At 42.7% G+C, this 25,049-nt stretch overlaps 1 protein-coding gene across 1 annotated transcript; it reads right to left on the minus strand.

Annotated features, from left to right (window-relative positions):
* Nucleotides 1-5,339: 5,339 nt before the first annotated feature.
* LOC112901587 lies at nucleotides 5,340-24,918 on the minus strand. Its single transcript, XM_025970528.1, has 22 exons — nucleotides 23,598-24,918; nucleotides 21,843-21,958; nucleotides 20,478-20,686; nucleotides 19,754-19,873; nucleotides 19,217-19,345; nucleotides 19,014-19,139; nucleotides 16,348-16,403; nucleotides 16,165-16,264; nucleotides 15,252-15,369; nucleotides 14,941-15,153; nucleotides 14,176-14,500; nucleotides 13,137-13,230; nucleotides 11,489-11,597; nucleotides 11,124-11,392; nucleotides 10,529-10,656; nucleotides 10,045-10,279; nucleotides 9,015-9,203; nucleotides 8,185-8,468; nucleotides 7,884-8,091; nucleotides 7,556-7,795; nucleotides 6,979-7,064; nucleotides 5,340-6,017 (listed from the first exon to the last, which is right to left on the minus strand). The coding sequence occupies exons 1-22, from the start codon at nucleotides 24,440-24,442 to the stop codon at nucleotides 5,858-5,860; spliced, it is 4,359 nt and encodes a 1,452-aa protein (XP_025826313.1). The 5' UTR covers nucleotides 24,443-24,918; the 3' UTR covers nucleotides 5,340-5,857.
* Between the last annotated feature and the right edge of the window lie 131 nt (nucleotides 24,919-25,049).

The following is a 25,049-nucleotide window of genomic DNA, read 5'->3' on the forward strand; positions in this document are numbered from 1 at the left end:
GTAAAGCCTATTACAAAAACATGACCCCTCAAAAAGGGAAATGAAAAGCGGTGTTTCAAATTTACTTGAAGAATTAGATTTTATTTTGAAATTGAGTATAGGAACGCCGTACTATCAAGAGGGACTTTGATCCACAGGTGTTGATGTGGTAGTTGTGCTCAAGAGAACCTACAAAAGCCATGAGAATCCAACCTACCACTAAAAATAGCCTTCTTGTGAAAATCCAAGTTTATCCGGACTGTCCGGTTCACTGTCCAGAATGTCCGGACATTATGATCCGGAGTATCCAGACAGTCACCCAGAGTCTCCGGATAACTATTACTCATCCAAAGTTTATCTGGGACCGGAGTCTCCAGACCCCTATGTCCGGAGTATCCGGACATATATCCGGAGTATCCGGGTACCCTTCACCCAACGGCTAGTTTTCTGTGAGAGGGGGTATAAATACCCCCCATATCCCTTCATTTATCTCTCTTGCTCATTTCAACCAGAATACGCCACAAGCAAAAGGAGAGCTCTCTCACTTCCCCTCTTTCATTCTTGAGTGATTTTCTTAGGGGATTCAAGTGAGATTGTTGCAAGAGCAAAGATTCATGCTAGTAAGCATTCCATTCCATCTCTTGAGCACAACACCCTTAGCCGGTGAATTCAAATTTATTACTCTTGGAGCTTCAAGCTCCTAGATGGCTAGGCGTCGCTTGTGAGTGTTCAAGCAAGTTGTGAGCACCATAAGAAGTTTGTAATCTTCATTTCTCTCGGAGCAATACATAGTAAGTAACCTTGGGTTTGAGCGTTGGTCTCACCCTTGGAAGAGGACCATAGGGGTTCTTGAGCACCGTCTCTTGAATCCTTCCTCAACGGAGACGTAGCTCCTTTGGGAGTGAACTTCAGGAAACAAATTCTATCTCTCTTTTGTGCTCCTCACTAGTTTTATTAGATATTTGCTTGTGAGACTAACTTTCTAGGGTTTGAGGTCGATCTACAATTATATTAGTCTCTAGAGCAAAACAGCTGGTTAAAAACACTCCTAACGTACTACTAGCTTGCCTAAATTTACTTGATCTAAATTGCAGCATCAATATCTTTTTAGTGCATACATTGTTTCATACCCGGACTCTCTGGACAGTATTTCCGGAAACTCCAGACACAAAACCCATAGTATCGGAACATATATCCGGAGTATCCGGATACCTGTGTTACTGACAGTGTGTAAAGTGTTTTAAGTTTCAGATTAGCCTATTCACCCCCTCTCTAGGCATCTTGAGATCCTTTCAGCCCTTCGGTCGGCAGCTCGAGGTGGTCGTTGGCGTCGGTCATGGCGATGACCCAGTCTGTGTGCCAGTCCTCCCACTTGGCGCTGGAGAAGGCACTGATTTAGGAGCTCGACATCCTGTGCAGCAGCTGGAAGTAGTAGGCGCCGATGGTGCACCTGCTCCTCCCAGACCCGACTAGGGCGTAGAAGTGCTTGAAGATGGTGACGCAGGGGCGGACCCCCATGAACATCTCCATGAAGTGGACGAACACAGACACGAGCAGGATGGAGTGGGGGGTGAGTTGCTGCAGCTGAAGCCCAAACTCCTCCAGGAGCAAAAGGAAGAAGGAGGAGATCGGAGGGGCTAGCCCGCAGGAGATGTACGAGTTGAAGAGGACGAATTCCCCCGCGACTAGGTCGTTGAGGGAACTCGAACCTTCCCGGATCTTCCCGTCAAGTTCCGGCGCGGTCCAACCCAAGAGGCGGCGCACCAAGTCGAGCTGCTCCTGATGCTAGAAGCAGCGAGGATGGCTAAGAGGAGACATGGTGGAGATTGCCGCGGATGCGTGGGAAAGGATCGTGCGGAAGCAGGAAGGGAAAAGGTGCCGGGTGAAAAGAGCAAATCGCAAAAGTGCGAGAGAAGACGAAAGGGCGCTGCAGTGTCTGGAGAAAGCAAGTGCAAAAAGGTAGCCAATCCCTGCGGCACATGCCTTTAAATAAGCCTGTTTCCCCTTTGAACTCTATGGCGACCGAGGGGAATCCGAAGAGCCGATCGCACCAAGCGCCCGCCTCTCACCCCCTATGACCGGTTGGCCCGGGCCCGCCAGTCATAGGTGCGGTCACTGGAGGCGGGGGAAAAGGTGGAATCTGAACCGCCAGTACATTGGGACGTGCGCAAATAAGATGGAAGTTGAACCGTTAGGCGCGCTGAACGCGGGCACTGGACGTTGCCTCGGGGATCTCACCGGAGGGGAAAGTCCTTCTTGCCCCTTCGCAATAGGAGCAAGCTGTCCACCCAGCGCAACACAAGATTATGGCCCCACCTGCGGGTTCGTACCTCACCCGAAGTGGGCCCGGGGGCCTCTGTCTGTACATACAGACAGGGGTACCTCCTACTAGTGTGTCCTGCCTGAGGGGCGCGAGGTTATCCGTAACCTCGCACTAAGCTTCTGGGCAACAGGGCGGCCCGGGCCTGATGACTAGGGGCACGGTCTCCGGACCTTCCTCCACGCACTAGCAGGTCCGGCGCCTCCACGTGCCCGCAAGGACGAAGTGCTCAGGAACAGCTACCACGGGCCCGGACCACCGCGGGATGGTCTTAGGCCCCCACGTGTGGAAGCCGGACCCCTAGGGGGCCTGAGCGCCTGGGCCAGCCAGGGGGCCCGGACCTCCCATCCCTCCAGGGAGGAGGTTCGGTGCCGCCACGTGCCCTTAAGGAAGCAGCCGCTAAACCAGCACCGCCACGTATCCGTTGTATTTCAGCCTTCTGCGAGAAACCAGCCCAACTACCGCATTAAATGCGGGTGGTTAGGGTGCGCATGTCTGAGACAGGGCATGGGCTGCCCTCTGACACGTTGGGCAGGTATGGGTGACATCACGGTAAGCCCGCCAGTTACCGAGGCGGCGCGTCACGTCACAACGCCACGTGCGTGGGCGAGGGGCGTATGGTCACATCACAGCGCCGCGCACGTGGATGAAGGTTTATTATGACCTGCTACAGGAAGGCTACAGCGTGCGCTGCTACAGTGCGCAAAGGCTACAGCACGGCAGGTCAGTATAGCCCCTTCGCCTATCAGCAAGAGCTGACTCTACAGCGACAGCACGACTCCCTCTACGCATGTCTGCGGCAGCAGACTCTATACTAACAGCACAGCACAAGACCATATCCAGACGAAGGGTATGCCCGGAGGCTGATGAGGGAGATCTCCAGATCTGAGGCATTTAAGGCTCCAATGTGTACGTTATTTAATATGTCGGTGGGTCCACCTGTCGGGACCCCGCTCAGTGTACGCGCTCCCCTTGAGCCTATAAAAGAGAGAGCACGCATGTTAGAACATAAGTCCACACACACACAAGTTCTCACGAACACAGAAGTTTTCACAGACTCTCACAAGCAATACAACACACAGTGGACGTAAGGTTTTACGCTCCGGCGGCCTAAACCACTCTAAACCCTTGTGTGTTTCTCGTGTTCATACGCCTCTAGATCGAGCATTCCTTGACTTGCCCCAAACTCATCCTAAACTAGGATTAGGCGGGTGCACTCCGCCACCCGGCTGGAGAAATCCTCCGACAAGGTGAACTTTTATTTTCTTTTAAATGAAAGTGGTAGAAACTCTGCAATTTAATTAAGAAGAGATCAAGGGTGGAATCCAAAAATAGCCTAACTGTAACTTATTGCAACATGCAAAAATATCTATTGCAGCATGCAATAATACCTTTGCTAAGAAGATTAAAGGATACCTATAGCAATAACAAATACAAATAAATATTGCAGAATACAGCACGGCTTATACATATATGACCAATTTGATAGTTGTAACATGTTGCTATGGCAAGGTAGGCATGTACAACAAATTTAAAATGTTATTATTGACGCATTTACAGGATCTAACTCACCTCCGAATCTAGCAAATCTCAATAAACAAAAGGAACAAAGTCAAGTGCATCAAGTTACTTAGTACTTTTCTTTGGGCTCCCACAATTGTTTCGCCCCTACTTTGTCCAGGTTGCCCGGCCCAGACACCATCAGACGTCGTCATAAATCTCGCTACCCATCAAATATTGAACCGTTGTGTAACTCAAAAAACAATATCGAACCTTTGTGCTCCCTTTGGGTTCTTTTGGTTGAAGAGGAAGGTTAGTTGGAATGACTCCATCCATAGTTTTAGATATGAAATTGTCCCTGTTGCATGCTAAGGAAGGACCAATTTGATTTATTATTTAGTTGCGAAAATTATGCCATCCCTTGGTTCAAGTTTGGTTGGTGGGATAGGATCGATGTTTTAAATAGTGGTCCCAGTGCTGTGCAGCGCTATAGTTGTTTCATGGAGCTGCCGACAACTACAGTGGAAAATAGCGTGCTATTGCGGATAATAACAGTTTGAAGAATCTATTATTCAATTCAGTAGCCTACTGTTTAAAACATTGGATACCTGGCGCGAGTCATAAACGTGCAGCTAGTGTATACATACGTGTAACCATAATTAACCGGTAGTAATATGTATAGCACAATTATACATATAATTATTAGGTATTATCCTTAAATATATAGCAAGTCCATATGTTGCCAGTAACCATAATTAACTCCTGGCACCTTGTATCCGGACCTTCATTTTCCTCTGATCTCAGAATGTTTTCTAGGGTCCTTAGGTGTTCAATGGCTTGAAATAGGTGTGCCAGAAAAGTGCTTCCCCTTTAGGGTCAGCACCTAGCTACGGCACAACAGATCCTACTGTAGCCACCCCCCCCCCCCCCCCCCCCCCCCCCCGCCACAAACCCAACAACCACCCACACACAAAAAAATAAAAATCCTCTTGGGCCAATTATGGTCTAGTTCTCAGTAACAGTGTCGTTTTTCCTTCTCGAACGCTTGCATTAAGGTGAATTTTGATATTTTGTGCTAACCATAATAGCACAAAGGCACAGACTCAACTAACACCTGCTCATGACGTCTCCTTAATTCTTCAATGGATACAAACTTAAGGTCTGGTTGGAGCAGTTAAAATTAAATTTAAATGCTAAACTTTATATTAGCACTTATGCACATGCAAAAAATTTTAAATTTTAGCTAAAGTTTAACCACCCCATTAGCACTCTCATTTGGATAAAGTAGTGCTAGAGTTTAGCACTTTCACCCATTAGCACTCCCATTTCACCTATTAGCACTCCCATTTGGATAGTGCTAGAGTTTATCACTTTCGTCCCTTAGCACTTAGATCCAAACGAGACCTTAATTGTTTATACGTATCCGTTTCAAAACATGTTGATGATGCACGTTGTACTTGGAGATGAGTAACATAGCCAAGGAGAGAACATAACCAATAACTAAGTAAAATTTGATATTATAGCGAACAATCTCAGAAAGGAACATCAGAATTCTTAACGATGCTGTAACTCTCCTCTGCCACATCCATTCAGCTTCCAACCAAGCAGGGCAATTTGCAACACGCCACTTACAGAAAGTAAAGCTAAATAAAAAAAACATCTTCCCTAATAACTGTTTACAATTGAATCGACTGAGCTTACTATTACTTACAAGAATGTACACCACTAGGACACCAATTTCACTGGATTCTTTCTGTACACTAAAATCACCGGGTGAATCTCAACCAAAGAAAATGTAGAAATCTACTTCTCACGGGGCAATAGACCTATACTAAACACCCAACCAAGATGCAAAACTGAGATAAAGAAAAATAAACACTTATCTGCACTAAGCTGGAGAGCTCCCAGAAATAGGAGGAAGTTCCAGGTCTTAGCATGTCAGACCAATTCTTCGGATCCAGAAATTGCATCGGACAGACGGAAATGCTAGAGACAAAATGCAGCTTGTCCGCATCAACCAATTGATACTTTCTGCCATTCTTAGCCTGCAGCACGCAGCTACATTGCCCAGAATCTATCAGGGTCAGGGCTAAACAACGTATAGTCCTGGATCTCCAAATTCGCGACATGCAAGTTGACAAGTCCAGCTTGCAGTGACTTGATAAGAAAAAGGATGATAGGTAGTATCCACCATTCATTGTCTTCCCTACTCTTGAAGCTGAACAGGTGACGTAGAACAAAGATATCAATTACACATCCTTGGAGAATAAAAATGTTTATGAAAAGCAAAATTAGAAATATCTTGTCAGTTCCTTTTTGTATTATTGGGAAGAATAACTTGAAAACAGACATTCAGGATCTGAATAGAGAATCCAGATGAATGTTTAAACATGTCAGAATGCAGCCACACTAGGGATCAAAAGTACACTCTTAAAAATATTTGGACAGAACCTGGGTATAACTCGTGTCCAAATTCAATTAGGATGATGACCAAATAATACATGACAAGAAAATAAGATGTGCCTGATTTCCATTGAATTTGGTATTTTTTAGTCTAAATTTTTTAAGTATGTTATTAGTCAAACAACAAATCTATCCTACTGTTTGTCAATAAAATTATTAAAATCAATTTGCATTCGCTTCATATAAAGGTTCAGCTATGAATAAAGCATGCCAGATGTTTCTAGTGTCCTATGGCAAAAATTCCCATTGTTAGGGCCTGTATGAAATGGAGGAACCAAAAACTAAGGAATGAGGAGAACACAGGACAGGGATAGAGATGTAGTGGCAAACAATGGAATGAAAAAAATACAGGAAATGGATAGGAAGATGTGTTTGGACTTTAGAATGCAAGGAAACATAACACATATAGGGCCAGCTCCAGCTGCGAGATACATGCTGGATTTGGAGTTTGTAGAATAGCATAAAGTGGTTTGCACATATGTATCTACAACAAAATAATAACAAAATTGCTCAGCTAATATCTTCAATGTTCCCACAGCTCCAGGTCGAAGAATTTCTGGAGCCAGGAATGACAAGCTCCAGAAAATGAAAAGATTCCATAGTGTAGCATAGCAAGGACAACAACAGCAGCATGACACCTACTGCTGTTTTTATTAAGAAAGTGAATGCAGAGATCCTGTTCCAATATCACAATGCAGGAATAGAAGGAAACAAACCTTTTTCCGTTGTATACATGATGAAGTGAGGACAACGCCAAAGAAGAGAGCCAAAAATACAAAGCACCATATATGATTGATACAATCTGCATAAAACTAATATGGTCAAAACTCACATGGCCTTTAATGTTGCACGCATATGCGTATTTACAGAGAAATAGAGTTGAATAGTTAAGACACTTTTTTCCAAGTCCAAGTTGGAGGCACTCATGAGCACACCCACAGGCACGCCCAAACACATGTGGGTGCGCCCTAGAACACATCTAACTAGATTCTAATATCATATAGCACGAGCATGCCATTTACATTTGAATGCAACTACATGATGTAGATGAGCACTCATGCCGAGTCTGGGACTTGGACCTGGGTGCGCAGTCCACTACAAGGATCCTATAGTTCAGTTCTCAAATAGGTGAACTCTATATGCTCACAAGATTAGAATAACAGCATGCAGTAATAATTTTTGTTGTATAATACAACATATTCTACTGATCAGTGATCACAACAGCAAACAACAGAAATATGTAACATGTGACTAAACAAGATAATTAATATACAAACAAGTCAGAAGACTTACGATGTTTATAACTGAAGTAATGTTCCAAAGTGCAAAAATACGGGTCACAGAGGAACGTTTGGGTCCTCGGCTGAAAAGTGCATTGAGACCAGCAAGAAAAGGTGAAAGCAAAGCAAGAGGAGGAATGAGCAGTACAGCAAGAAAAGCTCCGACAGATATCCAGTAGTACTGTACAAGCATGAGCAGGGTGATGGAAAAATCACCCAGAAGTACAATACAAATGAGCAGCTGCAATGTTTCCTGCAATATTATAGCATGATTTCAGTCATGGTGACGTCAGATCCAGCATGAGCACATTTTGCGCTTACAAAATGGGTTCAGTAGTTACCGCGTATCCTATAGGCCTGAAATTTTGCAATAACAATGAGAAAGGGAAGAGATAGTCTCTTCTATAATCTAGAGACTTGAGTGTTCCCTCATTTATAATCCCACCATTCACTCCGCCTGTCAACCGCTTCCTAGAAACAGTGTAGCTTGTGCAAGGTTGATCCTGATTTGCCTGGTTGAAATCCTGAAGTAGAACTGCAATGTTCTTCCTGTAGGATTAAAGGCATTCAAGTTATATAAACATTAAATAGCAAGTAAAACATTCTATAAGAAATGATACTATAACATGCAACTTTTCAAACCTCGAGCGTTCACCGAATTCTGGTCCATGCTCGTGGGGGTGGAGAGTCTTGTAGAAGTTCTCATTCACAGCTACAACAATACCTAGCTGGTAATATCCAGAAGCAGTGGACTGGAACCACCCTAGCTCCACTCGAACACCATGCCTCTCAAGTTGGGGATTCCCATGACTGTTGATCCAAGAAACAACAGGGCCCAAAGTTGAGTGGATGCTTCCTTGTCTTACTGTCCTCAATTGAGCATTCAAACCGGCGACTAATCTATTCCAGATAGCAGTCGATACATACTAAAAAAACAAAGTTCACGTTACCCAGGGTGATTGAACACAACATACTGCAGCTTTTAGCATGTTCATGAAAACACCAAAGAATATTTTTGGTGTCAACAACATAAAAGCTAAAGAAATACGGAGATCCAAGAAGATTAAATTTTCTAATAAATGCTGCAAGATTTATTGACTGTAGCCTGTTGGTGAGTATCCCTATGCACCAAATGAATCTCATCCTGATCAATTACTCATATTCTCCGCCTAGAGGATATGAGACAAGATGAGTCCTCATGTAACAATAAACTAGGAGACCTAGAGTATCAATGGCAAACAAAAAACGTCAGGATCATACAAATGTGCATCAGGATATGGTTCGGTTTTGCTAGGATACTAGGTTATGCTTTGGGGAAAATATTTAAATCATCATTACCATAGACCAGAGAGGTCAATGTATACTAATATGCAAGGGAGAACAGAAATAGGAACAGTATGTAGATCCTGATCATGAGTCATGATAAACAATAGGTATGGTATTAATATTGCAGCAAAATATCTGATTTTTACCTGGCCAAGAAGGTTCGATAGCAATGTATCACTATGCAGGTAGTATGGAGACATGTAGCTTCCATCACCACCAAAAATTAGACACATGGGAAACCTCTTCTGAATGGTGGATGCTACATCAAGTCGTTTCTCATCACCCCCAAGAAAGAAATCTATGTAAGCAACCATCAAATCTGGGGTTGAACCAACCTGCAAAGTTCAGACAGTTACACGTGCACTATATCTTCGTTGATATGCATACAATAACAAGTCTGGAAGGCAGTTGTTTTAACTCAATTCCAATACGATAGTGATCATAGTTCAGGTTAACAAGCTAACCAAAAGATCATTCAAAAGAGTGGTTACATATTTTATCCCATCAGGCATACATTGAGGTTTGCATTCAGAATGAAGTTAAAAGTTCATTACAATCATAAAATGGAAGTCTGCAGATATTTGTCTAGTTCTGAGAGTAAAAAGTTCTGGCAACAACGTTGCTTCATCTAACGGTAATAAGACCTCTTAGGTCATATGCAGAGCTTGATCCTGACTTACCAGATGACTCTGACCAAGCTGGACTAACATTTGCATTTGACTTCTTGCTTGATCTAAACCAACACCACAAAAGTTGTCTTTATAGCTTCAGGAATCCTAAACAAGACCCACACGATAGCATAACTAAACCAACTTTTGAACATGCCTAGCAACACCATGCTCGTAAGCTAACAATACTAGATACACCATGCTCGTAATAGGTAATACTAGGGCCCTTTAAGGACTTGCAGTAAGCTAACAATTCATTCAACTGACTACAGCTTCTAGATATCTATCTGGACTCTGCCGCAAGGCAGGAACTTCCTGCTACATGCATCTGCGCTCCTGCTACTGATACTCATCAGACACAAAAGACCATACCATGTCAGCAGAGAAAACCAGTAATTCTGGTTTTGCAAAAAACAGGGAAAATTGCTGCTGGTTCTTGTACGAAATGACATAGGTTATTTTAGTTTTAGATAATGACATATAACATTTCTGCATCATGATTACTGACCTTCAAGCCTTTATAGAGAGCCCGTGACCTGCAAGAACGAAGACATGAATGGTCGTATTCAGATTTAACATACTCTTGAAGACGATGTATCTTTTTTCTTCTGCACCATTGCTTCCAAGACCAGGCACAAGGATATGCAAGAACAGAAAGTATACTGTGTATAGATCCTTCCCACCACTCATATGCAGCCACCAAATTTATCTCATCAATAAATCGGTTGAAAGCATCTTCATAACTGAAAGGAAAGCAATATGCAGTTAGCTTTTTCTGGTGGCATGCGTGCAATACTGAGACAAACTGATGGCAATGGAGTAGAGCAAAAAGAACTATAAAAAAATTTTCTGAACATTAGCAACAAGTAAATAAATTCAAACTCATGCAAAGCTTTTACAGTGTATGGGCTTTTGTGAATACCTTTCAGGTGAATAAAGGTTAATATAAATGGCACTCTTCTATTCTATAATTCTAAGATGGAAAATCTTACACAATTCCAATTATCGCATCAGGAGGTGAGTAGGGGAGATGCCAGGGTTCCCGGAAAGTATTAGGCCCCATGAAGTACATTCTGTGAACATGGCTCTGTGTTTCTTCTGCCCGGCTAGCCCCAGGAACCTACAAAGGAGGGGCACACTATTTATCAGCACAAACACAATATGAAAGAGTGCTTAAACAAAGTGGACTAGAAATCCCAGAGTACTTTCTGGGTATACTTTAACAGCCAATTATGTTTTGTTTTTGACAGTCATTCAGGTAATTTTACTTTTTTCAGAAGCAAATTTAGCATATGCCTATATTTCCATAACTGCATGTCGAGGTACACAAAAATATATCTCTCATGATGGATTCATTTCATTCTGTCCAACAAGGATCAACTTCTAGAGTTCTAAAATATGTGAATCCATGAATTGTACAACCATGAGAAGGGTAGTCACAGGATCAAATAGTTTTCAATAAATAACTGATAGTAATCAAAGTTATATACAAGTGCCTAAGGAGTAATTTGTTCAATGCCCAAGATTCAGCTATTCTGTAATAGTTTGTAATAAAAGAAAATATATTGAATGAAATGAGAAGTATACCTCAGCCAAAGAAAGTAAAAAAGGGAAAGAAGAACATCCATCATTGTGGATTGCATTTGTTGCCGGGTAGGTGATATCACTCTCACCAATCTTAATTCTTAGACCACTCAAGATAAGTGCCAAAAGAATAATTGTAAAAGAGAGGATAATTGCAAAAGACCATGGACCACCAAAAGTATACATAAGTTCCTCAAGTGGTGTGTAACAGTTTGGCATCTTGTACTTATCAGATATGCATTTATATGGGCAGGGCGGCTGGGTAACACCACCTAGCAGAAGACAGTAAATGCTGAGTTTCGTGCATTCAAAATCAGGATATTGAAAGTAACATCAATACTTAACTAGAAATCACCACGATGACTTACCTCTTACATATATGAAGTCAGCACGGTTTGGAAGACTATCCACAGAACAAGGAGTGCACAGAGATGAATTGGACCCAGTAACATTTTTATATGTACCGACTGGGCATTCCTGAAATGAACTATGGTCAGCAATAATGAACAAATAAAAAGTCATCTCCTGGTTTAAGGAAAGCATGCACAAAATTGCAGTGTGTTAACCAGGTCAATATTATATTCTAGGGTATTAGATCAACACTTCCCCGAGCCACCACCTCATAAACTATCCCCATGATATAAAGCTTAATTTACAGGTCACAACTGTTCTCAATGTCTCAGATCCTAAACGAAACGAACAAATAACGCCCTGTTTGGGAGCACTCCAACTCCAGAAAAATAGCTCCACTCCACCAACTCCAGGTTTTTTCAGCTCCACTCCACAAACTCTAGGAAAACAAGGAGTTGTTCTACCTGTGTGGCTGATTGGCTGACTCCAGCTCCAGGAAAGGGAGGCTTTGGGAGGAAGAGTCTTTTTTGCCCTTTCTTTTTCTTTTTCTTTGTTCTACGTATGTAAAATTCTGCATGTAAAATTCCTCTCACGCGTACTATACATATGTAAAATTCTGCATGTAGTTGTATACTTGTATATATGGCAAGTATTTATCAAGTATGGTACATGGCACGAAACCACATACGATGGTCGACGATGAACGTGCGCGCATGGGCAATGCCTTGATGTGGGCGTGCACGCATGAATCAAGCGGCGCCGGCCACAATCACAGCTCAGAGGCTCCGAGACCGCTCGTCAGATTGGAGCAGCGCCGGCTCGTCACAGACGAGGTTGCACGGGCCGCCACCAGCGCGCCGTGCTCACCCTCCCGCATCCCTTCCATGCTGACCGACCCGTCGTCCAGCTCGCGCACCACCAGACCAGCCGCCGACATGGCCCCCTCCAGCGCCACCAGGATCTGATACCAGAGCCACCGACACGAACCGCACCGCCGCCGGATGGTGGTGCTGCTGCTCCGGGCCGCCGCCGCTACCTGCGGCCTCGCCGTCCTCGAACAAGCAGCCCGACAGGTCAAACCCCCTCAAGAACGAGATGATGTCTAACGCGTTCAGGCTCTATCGCCGCCGGCTGCTCCCGCCGAGCCCATTGGAAGGGAGATCATCTTATTGGGAATCCCTTTTGCTTGAGAGAGGAGGCCGCCGGTGATGTCTCCCTGGAGCGCCGGCCTAGGGTTCACGGGTGGTGGTGGTGCCCGAGGAAGAAGAAAGGCGCAGGGAGAAAGGAAGGGGTGCGCCTCTCTATCTTTCTTTTTTTTAGCGAACCGGTATGTTGCGTAACCAGTGGCAATGGTGGGTAATTTTACCCCAACTCCATAAGGATGTCTATAACTAGTGTTTTTGGAGTACCCCTTGAGGAGCACCCCTTGAAAAACATGGAGTTGGCCCTAAACTCCAGGTTTTTTTTCTGGAGTTTCCGGATCTGGAATTCCTGGAGCTAGACGTGTTTGGCAGGGAGTTCGTGGAGCAGAGCTAGACGTCTCCCAAGCACGCCCTAAGTAACTGAATATCTGCACTAAAAAGTATCCTAAGTCATGTCTTGTTGCAGCATACGTCACATGGAATACGTATACAAACAAAGAAATTATTAGTTTAGTGTCCATACGGTGCAAAATGTTCCATATAGACCCATGGGGCATTTCTTTCCTGTTACTGTTCCATCTTCTCCAAAACGTCCATGATTGTTACCAGATCCTCCACTATCCAAAAGAAAAGTAATATGAATTATTAGAAAGATCTATTGGCTCACCAACAATTAACTCATGGGAGTGCATATGAAGAAGTTCCATAAAAGGCATACTTGGATGACCCTTGGAATACCAGTAATATTTTAAACATCGTATTTCTGTCAAAACTCAAGAAGGCAGCAGTGGTTGCATTGTTAAAGAACACATACATCTTGGAATTTGTTGCCACAAGGTGTTTGGAGTTTTTTATGTAGCAAGCATATGGAGAGAAATGAGGCTTTTGTATTTTTCCCCCTTTCCCATTACAGGTCAAGCAAGCACAAGGAAATGGTTGTTTACTCCACAAGTAGGGATGCAAGCGAGTTTGCCCGCAAGCCTGCAAATAGGCCATCTTTTGGCGTTTCACAGGAGCCCACTAAAAATGTCTTAATTGCGGGTTCGCGGATAAACCCACTTGCATGTTGCATCCCTATCCCCGATTGTGGTTTCTGAGATATAATTTTGATAATTGTTTTTTGATTGGTTGGGAGAATATTTATAATATTACACTTGTTATAGAAATATTCTATAAAATTACTCTAGTACTCAACTATGTAAGAAGCTTTCTTGATGTGATGAATCTATTGCTTCATTAATTTATATCAGTAGGTACAGCCCGAAAATTTTGATAGCATGCATTGTATTGCAATTCATAATGCCTGGCAAGACTAACAGTGGAAATAGCCAACAAGAAATTTCTGAAAAATATCAGCGCATACATGAAGTAACGCAACTGAAAGTTGTAATTGGAATAACCGAATAAAACTACAATCCTCATTATGTAAGATTCTTGCACAACTGGAATGTGGTGGGTTTTTGTTTTCACTAGGCAAAAAGAGTTTGAAATGATAATGCAGAGTGACAAGACAAACAAGAAACCTACTTTACTCGACTTGCAGTTTGAAAAGAATTGCATACCTTGATGCTACTGTACCATTGACAGAAGCAATCTGAACATATTCATCTCCAGTAGCAATATTCGACCAATGGAAATGTATTCTGCCACCACCACCACCTCCGCCACCATATACACCTCCATTGCCACCAGATGCGGATAATGATGAGTTTTTATCTAGCAGAAGACCTTGAAGAAATAATAGAATTGACCCTCCAGAACCACCACCAACTCCACCTTTAAAAGTGCCATTTGAGTTTCCAGTTGTGCCTCTATGACTCTCACCATCAGAGTTCACTGAGCCATAAATTAGCAACCTTGAAAGTGGCCATTTCATTGACCCAATGACTGAATAGTGAAAAATGATCAGCTATTAGAGCAAAGAATTGATTCAAAAGTTTGAGCCAAATACACTTCTAGAAAGGAAAAGATATGTCACAGAACAGTGCACTGCATGATGTATGTCAACACAGAACAGTGCACTGGATAGTGAGTTGCTTCTCCTTCCGTCTTGATGAAAATTATTGTGGTACAGCTTTCAAAAAAAAATCATTGTGGTACAGGTTAAGTTTTTCATTAATACAAAATTCTTATTTACTATGTTTTCTGTAAACACGTGCATGCAGCACATGCATTCTACTAGTAGTCTAAGAAACTATGCCAAAAGCAAACTCAGAGGATGCTATCAAACAGCATGAAGGGAAAAATGGGAAAACAAAGAGTGGAAAATGCAGGATACAAATCTGCAGAACATAGACTTCAAAGGATAAGAGTAAGATGGTACCAACCAATTAATCCCCCACCGGCAGTGCTATCCGCTGACACAGCAGAACCACCACTCCCACTTCCTAGCTCACATGGAAGATCAGCATTGCCATATGCTAGACCTCCATCGCTTTTCATTCCATTGTAAATCCCCACACCGCCTCGGCCACCATGCCCAGCACCACCTCCAGCTCCATATTTTAGAAATGTTCCTTTTCCAATGCCTTCCTTGCAACCTATCAAAGAATCCAAATTGCTGGGTTAACATAGTAATGACACTGACAGGACATAATATAGCTCCTTTATTAATTATTACACAAAAACACAGAATCACCTAACTCTGAGGCACTAATGGTGCCATCCTTTGCAATGGTCACAGTCCTTGCTCGATGAATATGGATTATACTTCCCCTGACAATGCCACTGACAGTTATGTCTTCAACCCGACAAATCTACAGGAAAAAAAAACCATAAGAAGATCTACAATGCAAATGAAAGCTGCAATTTAGGTTAAGACATTTTGCAAACACGAGATTATGATGAAAGGTGAACTTAGTTTCATTTTTTGTATCAGCAGGGAACAAATATAATTTCAAAATGAGGTTAATAAAGCCCAAATTTCAAGAGATATATTCTAAAATTGTCTGATTACTAAGCTGAACCACATAAAGAGTTCATGAAGATAGAGGTATATCACCCCAAAGAACCTTGGTGAGGCGGTGTATCATAAACTAATAAACATGAATCAGGCAATTATGATACAAATTATCTAGTCCCAAGAGATTGTATTTCATGAACCAACAAGTTTCAGATATTGAAAGGAAAGATGGGCAATGTACTCCAACACACCCCTCACATCAAGTCATCAAGCTTGCAACATAGCATCCAACTAGACCACAGGTATTTGTTTTTCTTAAAATTGCTTTACAGGAAAAGGGCAAGCCTGGAGGATAGTGTCTCTCCACTTGTATCTGGAGGTCCTAGTTTCAAATCAACCTCCTAGCAAAATAAGTGACGCTAAGGCTGCCTAAAAAATTCCTTCCCCTAGACCCCACCTTGTGGAAGCTTTTTTAGGTACTGAATTAGGACCTCATGTGTGTTTCACCCAAAACCTTAAGCATTGAGGAGTGAAAAATAAACTTAGAAAACTTGGTAGAACATCGATCTAGAAAATAAAGTTGTTTATTTTATTAAAAAGAAATCATGTGCCAATGAAAAGAAAAGAACATAGATTAAATTATACTTACTTGCAGTGTAAACGACAAGGAGCGGTTAACGTGGCAATCATCAGGTGGGGTAATAAGCTCACTAGGACATGTTTTACTTTCACAGCGTGAAAGTGCATCCCTGGTTAACACAAATATCTCAATCATATGCACTGTTAGAAGGAATTAAATATTATTAATTCACAGTAAGATAACATAACTTACAAGCTACTTTGAACAGCCTCATCGTGTGGAGCCTGAACAAGGGAACCAGGACCAACCTGTTCACATGCCGACGGACATGGTTAAGTCCCAAAATAGTAAATATTTAAGAACAAGATTCAAAATATCACAATGTTATTTTTTGATATGATAACTTAAACTAGCAGGATAATAAACACACCAAACGAAAATGCGTACAGTAGCACAGGATCTAGAATGACCACAGAAAGTGAATTTAATTGTTATGTTCCCAAGTTGCCCATCAATGTGCCCAAACGGTACTTCCTCCCCTTGCATAGTATTTTAAATTGAAATTTTGACCACAAATTCTATTGACACATCTAGTTACTAATTGGAAAAAAAACATAAACATAGGAATGTAGATTACAATACAATTGTTGTGGTACAAAATCTGTGCCATTAAACCCATACATACCTAGTCTAATTATTGATCAAGGCTATAGAATTTGGTCTTGTAATACGTGCACACCCAATAATTTATTTTTAGGGGAATGACGCTTCTAATTTCGTCCAAAGGGGGTTTAAAACTAAATAAGGTCCACTTGATGCCAATGGAAACATGTAGAGGGAAATATTATAGGAACAGTACTTAACAAAAACTGTAATACATTAATACTCTAACTCAGCTGATTAAACAAATAAAATACCAGAATAGGAAGTTGCCAGTATACCAAGGATCTTATACATCAGTGTGCCATGGTATTATTACACAGCAAAATGAAAAATTTAAACTGCTACATACAAGTTGTGCCATTTATAAGAAAAATAAATACATGACATAAGCAGCATCTATGGTTTTCGATATTCTTGCCTATATTATATGTTAACCGTCTTCTTTCTGCATGCAACACATCTAAGTTGAATCTACCTGACTCGCTACAAACAGATAGACAATGTCAACGAGCAGGTAAACTATTTCTGTTACCACAAAGACTAATACACATCACATTTTCCTCAAGTTATTCGAATTCAAAGCACTGAATCTTTTATTTTATGTCATGAATGTCAGCACTACAATGCCAGCATTCATTTGTAGGCCTATGTGGTTATGTTTACTAGCTTCAGCTTTTTCAGTAAATAAGCTTATATAGAAGCCCTATGAAGTAGATTCAGTAGATTCAGTAGTTAAGTTCTAAACCCAACATCTTTTGAAGTGGCCCAGCATTCTAAATATTACATGAGGAAGAAGCTCAACCTTGCATCAATAAACAGGCCTAAGTATATTATTGAAAAAAAATTAGAAGATTCATTTGTTGCTAATTATAAACTGTACTGATATATTACAACAACAACAACAACAACTTAGCCTTTTGTCCCAAGCAAGTTGGGGTAGGCTAGAGATGAAACCCACAGAAAACAAGAATAAGAAACACAAAAAGGGCACAAGCCAAAGGAAGAGTTACGGGTTAAACAAAAAGTAACAAAGGTCACGGTTCAGGTACGTTAATTGCTAATTTCCAAGCGCTCCTATCCATAGCTAATTCCTTAGCGATATTCCACTCCTTAAGGTCTCTCTTAACCGTCTCGTCCCAAGTTAGTCTAGGTCTACCTCTACCTCTCTTTACATTATCGCCCCGCTTTAAAACTCCACTACGCACCCGCGCCTCGGGAGGCCTCCGTTGTACATGTCCAAACCATCTCAACCGATGTTGAATCAACTTCTCATCGATAGGTGCCACCCCGACCCTATCTCGAATCTCTTCGTTCCGGACTCTATCCCTTCTTGTATGCCCGCAGAACCAACGCAGCATACGCATCTCTGCTACACTCAGTTGCTGGACATGTCGCCTTTTTGTAGGCCAACATTCAGCACCGTATAGCATCGCTGGGCAAATCGCCGTCCTATAGAACTTACCTTTTAGCCTCTGTGGCACCTTCTTGTCACAAAGGACGCCCGAAGCCTGCCGCCACTTCAACCACCCGGCTGAAATCCTATGTCTAACATCTTCATCAATGTCTCCATCTTTCTGAAGCATTGATCCTAGATACCGGAAAGTATCCTTCTTGGCCACCACTTGACCTTCGAGGCTAACGTCCCCATCCTCATGCCTAGTCGGGCTAAAGTCGCACATCATATACTCGGTCTTGGTCCTACTCAGTCTGAACCCCCTCGACTCTAACGTGTGTCTCCACAGCTCTAACTTCATATTAATCCCTGCTCTACTCTCGTCAACTAGCACCACATCATCAGCAAAGAGCATACACCAAGGGATATCACCCTGTATGTCCCTTGTGACCTCATCCATCACCAAAGCAAATAGATAAGGGCTCAATGCTGACCCCTGATGTAATCCTATTTTAATTGGAAAGTCACTGGTATCGCCATCACATGTTCGAACACAAGTCATCGCATCACATCACTGTACTGATATATTATGAATAAAATATTGAAGCTTCATCTGTTGCAAACCTCTTGATTAAACTTAGTTCAAAATTAGTTATACTCAAGGCATTAAGGAAACAAAGGTGTAATAGATTTAGGAGTATAGTTGACGCAAATCTAGTTACTTAGCATAATACCATAATGATATATAAATCATATCATTTGGTCTCCGTAGAAGGAATATTAAACAGGAAAAAACTTTATAGCATTCAGCATAGTAACATGGTACTATGAAAACAAGGTAGTACATATACTACAATCTTACTTCAATGTTGTAAAATAGAGAGAGAAACAGTCGCCTAGCTTTGATTCCATCGCCAGGGCCGCTCAAGTTAAGAAGTCCTTGCCCATAGACCATCAAATCAGCATTGGAAGATATCACTGAACCATGCTGCCACAGTAATGAAAAGAAAACTGAACACCAGTGCTAAATAAAGATTTTGGCAGTAAGGGCTTCAAGAAACATACCCTGAGGACTACAAGGTTTCTTGCCTCAAGCATAGATGCAAGAACAACATCTTTAGCCCCGCCATCAATCTGAATCTTTGAATCCCACATCAAGAGCACTTTGACATACATTCTGAAAGCTCCGTAGACCTTCCATAAGAGAAAAAAGGAATACAAAAAAGGGTAACTAAAACAACATTTTGATGAAGGAACCATAGAATGCATCAAGTACCCAATATAGCACATATTTTTTACAAGCATCGATTCCGCATAAATTCAGTGGGTAATATAATAGTGTTGGACAACTCTATGCCTCTAGCACATAGCATCCAACATATAGAAAAAGGGACACCTATGGTATAAAGCATCTGATATATGCTAAATTGATGACAAGAAAAGTAAATTTTTTACATAGATATTGCCGTGTCTCCAAGTCCATATTTAGAAAAATTAATTACATTCAACTGTCAGTCGCCTGACATGCATATGAAAATTAATTATTTACTTAGGAGACCCATCAAAAGAAACAAAATAATCTGAAGGCAATGAGCATTTTACCTTTATAACAGAGTCACTCATTAAAAGCTCTTCTGCTACCAGCTCAAATTCTGATATTGGATTTTCTGATAACCCAAAGCAGATACTGCCCTTACTAAGCAGTCTAATTTGACCTGTCACCTGACAATAAGAAAATAGTGACGGGAGAGCAAATATAACATCAGAAATGCTAGGATTCAACAGAGAGAATGGTAATACAGGAATATAGGAAGAAATAAAGTGATCAGGTAAATGGAACTAATGGACATAAATAAGATTCTTAAACTAGCATACAAAACAAATCTGAGAGTCTGATAATGTCTGCTAGATCAAATCAGAAACAATATAGTGAAATTTTCAGTATATGTAACTGCATAATGTTCACTGAACCATGTAACAGAAAGTTGACAATGGTGCACACAAAAGGAGAAGCCGACAGTCACACTCATTAAGCCTATGGTAGTTTAATCAGTATCCAAACAATTTCCGTTTCCATGCCCAAAGATCTAGTAGCGCTATACAAGCAACAAGCTTGTTGCAAAGGACATTTTAATTTGATATGTTAAATTTCAGAATTAGACTGCTGCATGTCTTATAGTTCATCAACCCCTTAAAAGGGGAAATACCATCAGAAAATTTGGATATTGGTGTAGCATAATTGCAACAATGAAGCTCAGATATCTACATATACATAGACGTAAAAGGAAATTGCTAATAAGATGTTAATCGGGCTCTTGAAACAAACCTGTACTCTGGACCACAACAAGGGAACCAGCACTCGTGCATTGCACTCCACAAGCACATTAGACCAAAGTCTAGTCATTGGGAAACCAAGCAATGGAGTTTCTGTGTGTGTGGTGAAATTTCCATTGCTCACCTTGAGAGTCTGTAATGAACTATCATATACTGTACCTGCTGCACCAGCATTCTGAGCACAGCCAAAGCTCCGGCCACCTGATGTGTTTCAAAAAGAATGATATCAACGAAGGACAGAGACAGAAAGAGGAATTACACTAGAAAAGGTTAGGAAAGAAAAAACACACGTTTTTAAATGCATATATATCAAAGAGAATGGATAATGAGAAATCATAACAGTGACATCTTAGGGCCTAAAAGCCCTAGCAAACCCTAGGGGCTAAAAGCCCTTGCATCTGAAGGAGGATAGGTTCTATCGTAGAGGGCGTTCTTGTTCTATATTGTCACTGGTGAGAATATAAGCTAAGAATCTCTAGGGTGTGTGGGTGGGTGTTGTAAGGGTGAGCCTTGTTGTTCTTATTTAATATAATGATACGCATCTCTCCTGTGTGTTCGAGGAAAAAACATCTTAGGGCGTATTTGGAATAGTGGGAACTATGGGGATTTATATAATTCCCTTGGACTGGGAGGAGAAATGAATTAATTTCACTTCTATTCCAAAGGAATTGGATGTAATCTCTTCCTATCGGTAGCAAACCGATGGTCAAAGTTCTACAAAAATACATAACTTTGATGAATGTAGCCCAAAGTAGGACAATAAAACTTTCATTTGTTCCATATATATCCTAACTCCCAAGTTGAAATAACCAAGACAATGAGTAGACATTATCTCTATACGTTTGCTTGCAAAAGATGTGAAACCTTCCTCTTAACTGATAATGTGCGCATAAAGCTTACAATGTACATTGAATGTGTATGCCTCTGAGGCACTGAGACTCAAAACCCTAAACTGATACATTTGTGTATGTGAGAATGATGCTTTTACATAATAGTGAGATAATTATTAATATGCAAAACAATCCCAAGGTAAGTCAGCATAAGTTGACCCTCCTAATAAATAATGGGAAATTGAGCATACTCCGACCACTATCTTATATTATAACTACATTGCATCTAATTGTAAGCAATAAAAATATTTTTTTATTGTTATCAATTCAACAGAATGCATCCACAGAGCTGTTTCTGCAAATGGCATAATAGCATGTCCCATCCCCAATTCCCCGAATAAAATTTGTAGCTAGTGTTACAACCAACCGATACATCATGCCAAACAGTACTTTTATTCGTTAATTGATGGCAGATGCTCTTTTGTACACAACACTTTGCGGAAAAACTAAGGTCAGAAAATACTAACCATGAACTGTAATTTCCAGATCTTGTTGAATGCTGTAACAATCCAGAGATATCCTCCCACCACCGCCACCACCCCATCCATTACCACCAGCAGCACTTATTGTACCATTTCCATATCTAAGAAGTAGGGAATGTTTGTGAATATCAAATATATTGACAGTTTGCACTTACAGTAACAATTATAGAAAACAATTACTGGGTTGACCATAAACCCTGGTGAAAAGTCAAAAAAAACTTTGTATCTATTCCACTTCTTTTTCTTCAAATAGAGATATATCCTTTCTAAAAAAAATTGTATTTCCAACCAAATCCCGCAGAATGCAGATCCATCCTATGCCAAACATAGACATTGCAATTCATACCAATGCTGTAAATTTCTTAGTGTGCACCACATCAAAAGGTTTGCAAGGGCAAAACTAGGTTAATGAGAACAATCCGACAAAATATGCACGAAGTAAGCTAAGTCTTTGGCTACTATGGTATGATTTCCAAAAGCAGTTCACCATGTTAATCCAGCCCCTTGCTTTCCTGTCTAGCAAGACAGCAACCAAGGAATTGCATGGAAGGGGCGTGGCCTGCTAATACCAGCCTTGTTCGGAACAATTTATGCGCATTCATTTACTGACAAATCTCATTGGAATTGACAGGAAATGATATAATAGAATAAATATCACCACAACCATCAAGCAGTTTGAGAAAATTCACTGCAACCATAAAGCTCTGAAAACTGCCATTACAAAGCTTTGAGACTCTACGAAAATATCATGACACTCAACACTGAATTTTGTGACATTGGACAAAAAGACCCTTACGTTCTTCCTCTTCATCCCTAGCCAGACCTTCAAGTGTATATAGCCCCCTGATGAGTCAAGCAAAGAACACCATAATCTGTTGTTGCCCCATTTGATTTGACAGTGTTCAGAACGTTGCAGATGGTCACAGCAGAGCATGCACGTCATCAACACTGCAACAGTTATTGCCCAATCGACCATGACCCCATGGAGACTTGTACTTGGACATGTAAACTAAGCCATGGCTGCCAGAGGTGTGCTCTGTGCAAACGCTCCTGCCTCTAGTCTATCTTTTTTTTTCTTGGACACAATGCTTGAATCATCAATTAATTGCTGGTCTTGTGGTTTAGCATTACTCATTGTGTGATTAAGGTGACCTGGGTCTGACTCAACCTCTTGGCATGATCACCAGACGAGATCATGTTCTGATCAATGTACAGACAGAGAAATACTAGATCAAAGTTGACCGCTTATAGCTCCTCTCATAAAGTAGAGAACAAACTCATCATTGTGTATTGCATGTTCCTTTTCTGGTCAACCAGCAAACAGTTTCTTCTTTGTAACCACAAGTTGGAAAACCTTCCGCCTAATCTAAGATAAAGCCATAAAGAGCAGCATGACACACAAAACAAGCCAAGAGGTCAAGAAAAGAAAAAAAATAAGGCCACGTTTGTCCAGAAGATTGACAGCAAAGGTGAGTGGATATTAGAGAAAAGAGAATCCTCAAAGTTAGGAATGGCCTCGTTTAAATGCCTAATGACTGCAGTGGCTTTTTCTTGCTGGTGATAACTGCACAATCAGTTATCCTAGTATACCAATATTAGATAGAGCTGGTGATAACTGCACAATCAGTTATCCTAGTATACCAATATTAGATAGGACACAGTTTCTGATTCGCCGAAGAATTTAGATTGCCGTGGTAACTCATAAAAAACAGGTATAAGTTTGAGTGATGTAGATCTTACAGCTTGAAAGCATGTATTATAATGCTTCCACCAGACCCGCCGCCTCCTTTGAGGCTGCCAACACCACCTTCAGCAAGCACATGCCCATCAATATTCATAAAGTCCCTCGCCCTAAGCATGACGCGGCCTCCTCCATACCCTCCAAACTGCTGATCAGCGGACATGCTGCCACCCATGCTGCCGTAGCTCCAGGGCCATGCCAACGTCGACCATGCATACACGTCGCCTCCCCAGTTGGTGTCATTAGACACCTTACATGACGCGCCCCTCCCACCATGCCCTCCGCCAGCCGCTTCCAGGCTGTGCGGAGTCCCACTCGTTTGGGGAGGGGCCTCCCCGGCGAGTGCAGTGGTGTTGATGGTCGAGTGGTGGTCCAACGTCACATTGGCCGCATCAAAGCTGACTGAGCCCCCAATCACCTCGACATGCTCACCGATCGTTATGCTCCCAGAGACATTGACGGTGAGGTAGCATCCCCTGACAGGGCAGATGATCTTCACGTGGGGCCGAATCTCCAAGCTCCCGTCGCCATACACGCATAGATCACCATCCAGCGAGGAGCTCGAGCTGATGACGCAGGTGGTGTTGAACGACCCGGAGCCATTCAACTCTTCGCAGGTCCTGGAGTTGGCCGAGTACATCTGGCACTGGAGCTCCCCGCGCAGCCCCGCCGCGGCCCCACCGACATCGCCGCCGCCGCCGCCACCAACGGCCTCAACAGGGGCCAGCGCGAACCGGTCATTGTGCCGTGGCTCGGCCGCCAACGCGAGCGCGGGGAGGATGCCGTCCCTTCGGGCGGCACCCAAGGCCGCGAACAGGACCGCCCACCACGCGACGCACCTCATCGACGCCGCCGCCGGTCGCTCCGGGTCATTGCTCGGCCCGGCGAGCGCTGGAGGCGAGCAGGGCACCGGGCTACCCGCCCAGTCGCAGCGTCCACCGATTCGCCGCGGGAGGGAGCGGATCGGGCGGCGGCGGCGCGCCCTACCGCCTGACGAGGATGCGGCGGCGGCCGGATCGGCCCGGATCACGGGAGCGCCGCAAGAGATCTCCAAACCCCTAGCGCCCGCGCGCGCAGGGCGGGGAGGATGGATTGGGGGGAGTGAGCGAGAGAGTGGGGAAGCGAAGTGTGCTTGCTGCTGCTGCTGCTGCTGCTGGAGAGGACTCGGGAGTGGCGGAGGAGAGAGAAAGTAGAGAGAGAGAGAGAAGGGGAGGAGACAGCCAGCTGGGGCGATTTGTTCGGGGAGTGGGGCCCGCTGCCCCGCGGTGGCGGCAGCTCGTGATGAGTCCACGCCACGCTGCTGGCTCGCTGGATGCTGCTCTTGGATCTGACTACTCCCCTTCCCTTCCCTTCCCTTCCCTTCCCTCTTGGACTCATTTGACGGCCCGTGAACCGGGAATTCCTTTCGATTCTGTCGAGCAGGAAAAGCAAGCCGCCGGGCCGCGGCGGCG

Source organism: Panicum hallii, chromosome 7, assembly GCF_002211085.1.
Source record: "Panicum hallii strain FIL2 chromosome 7, PHallii_v3.1, whole genome shotgun sequence".
NCBI classification, from domain to species: domain Eukaryota; kingdom Viridiplantae; phylum Streptophyta; class Magnoliopsida; order Poales; family Poaceae; genus Panicum; species Panicum hallii.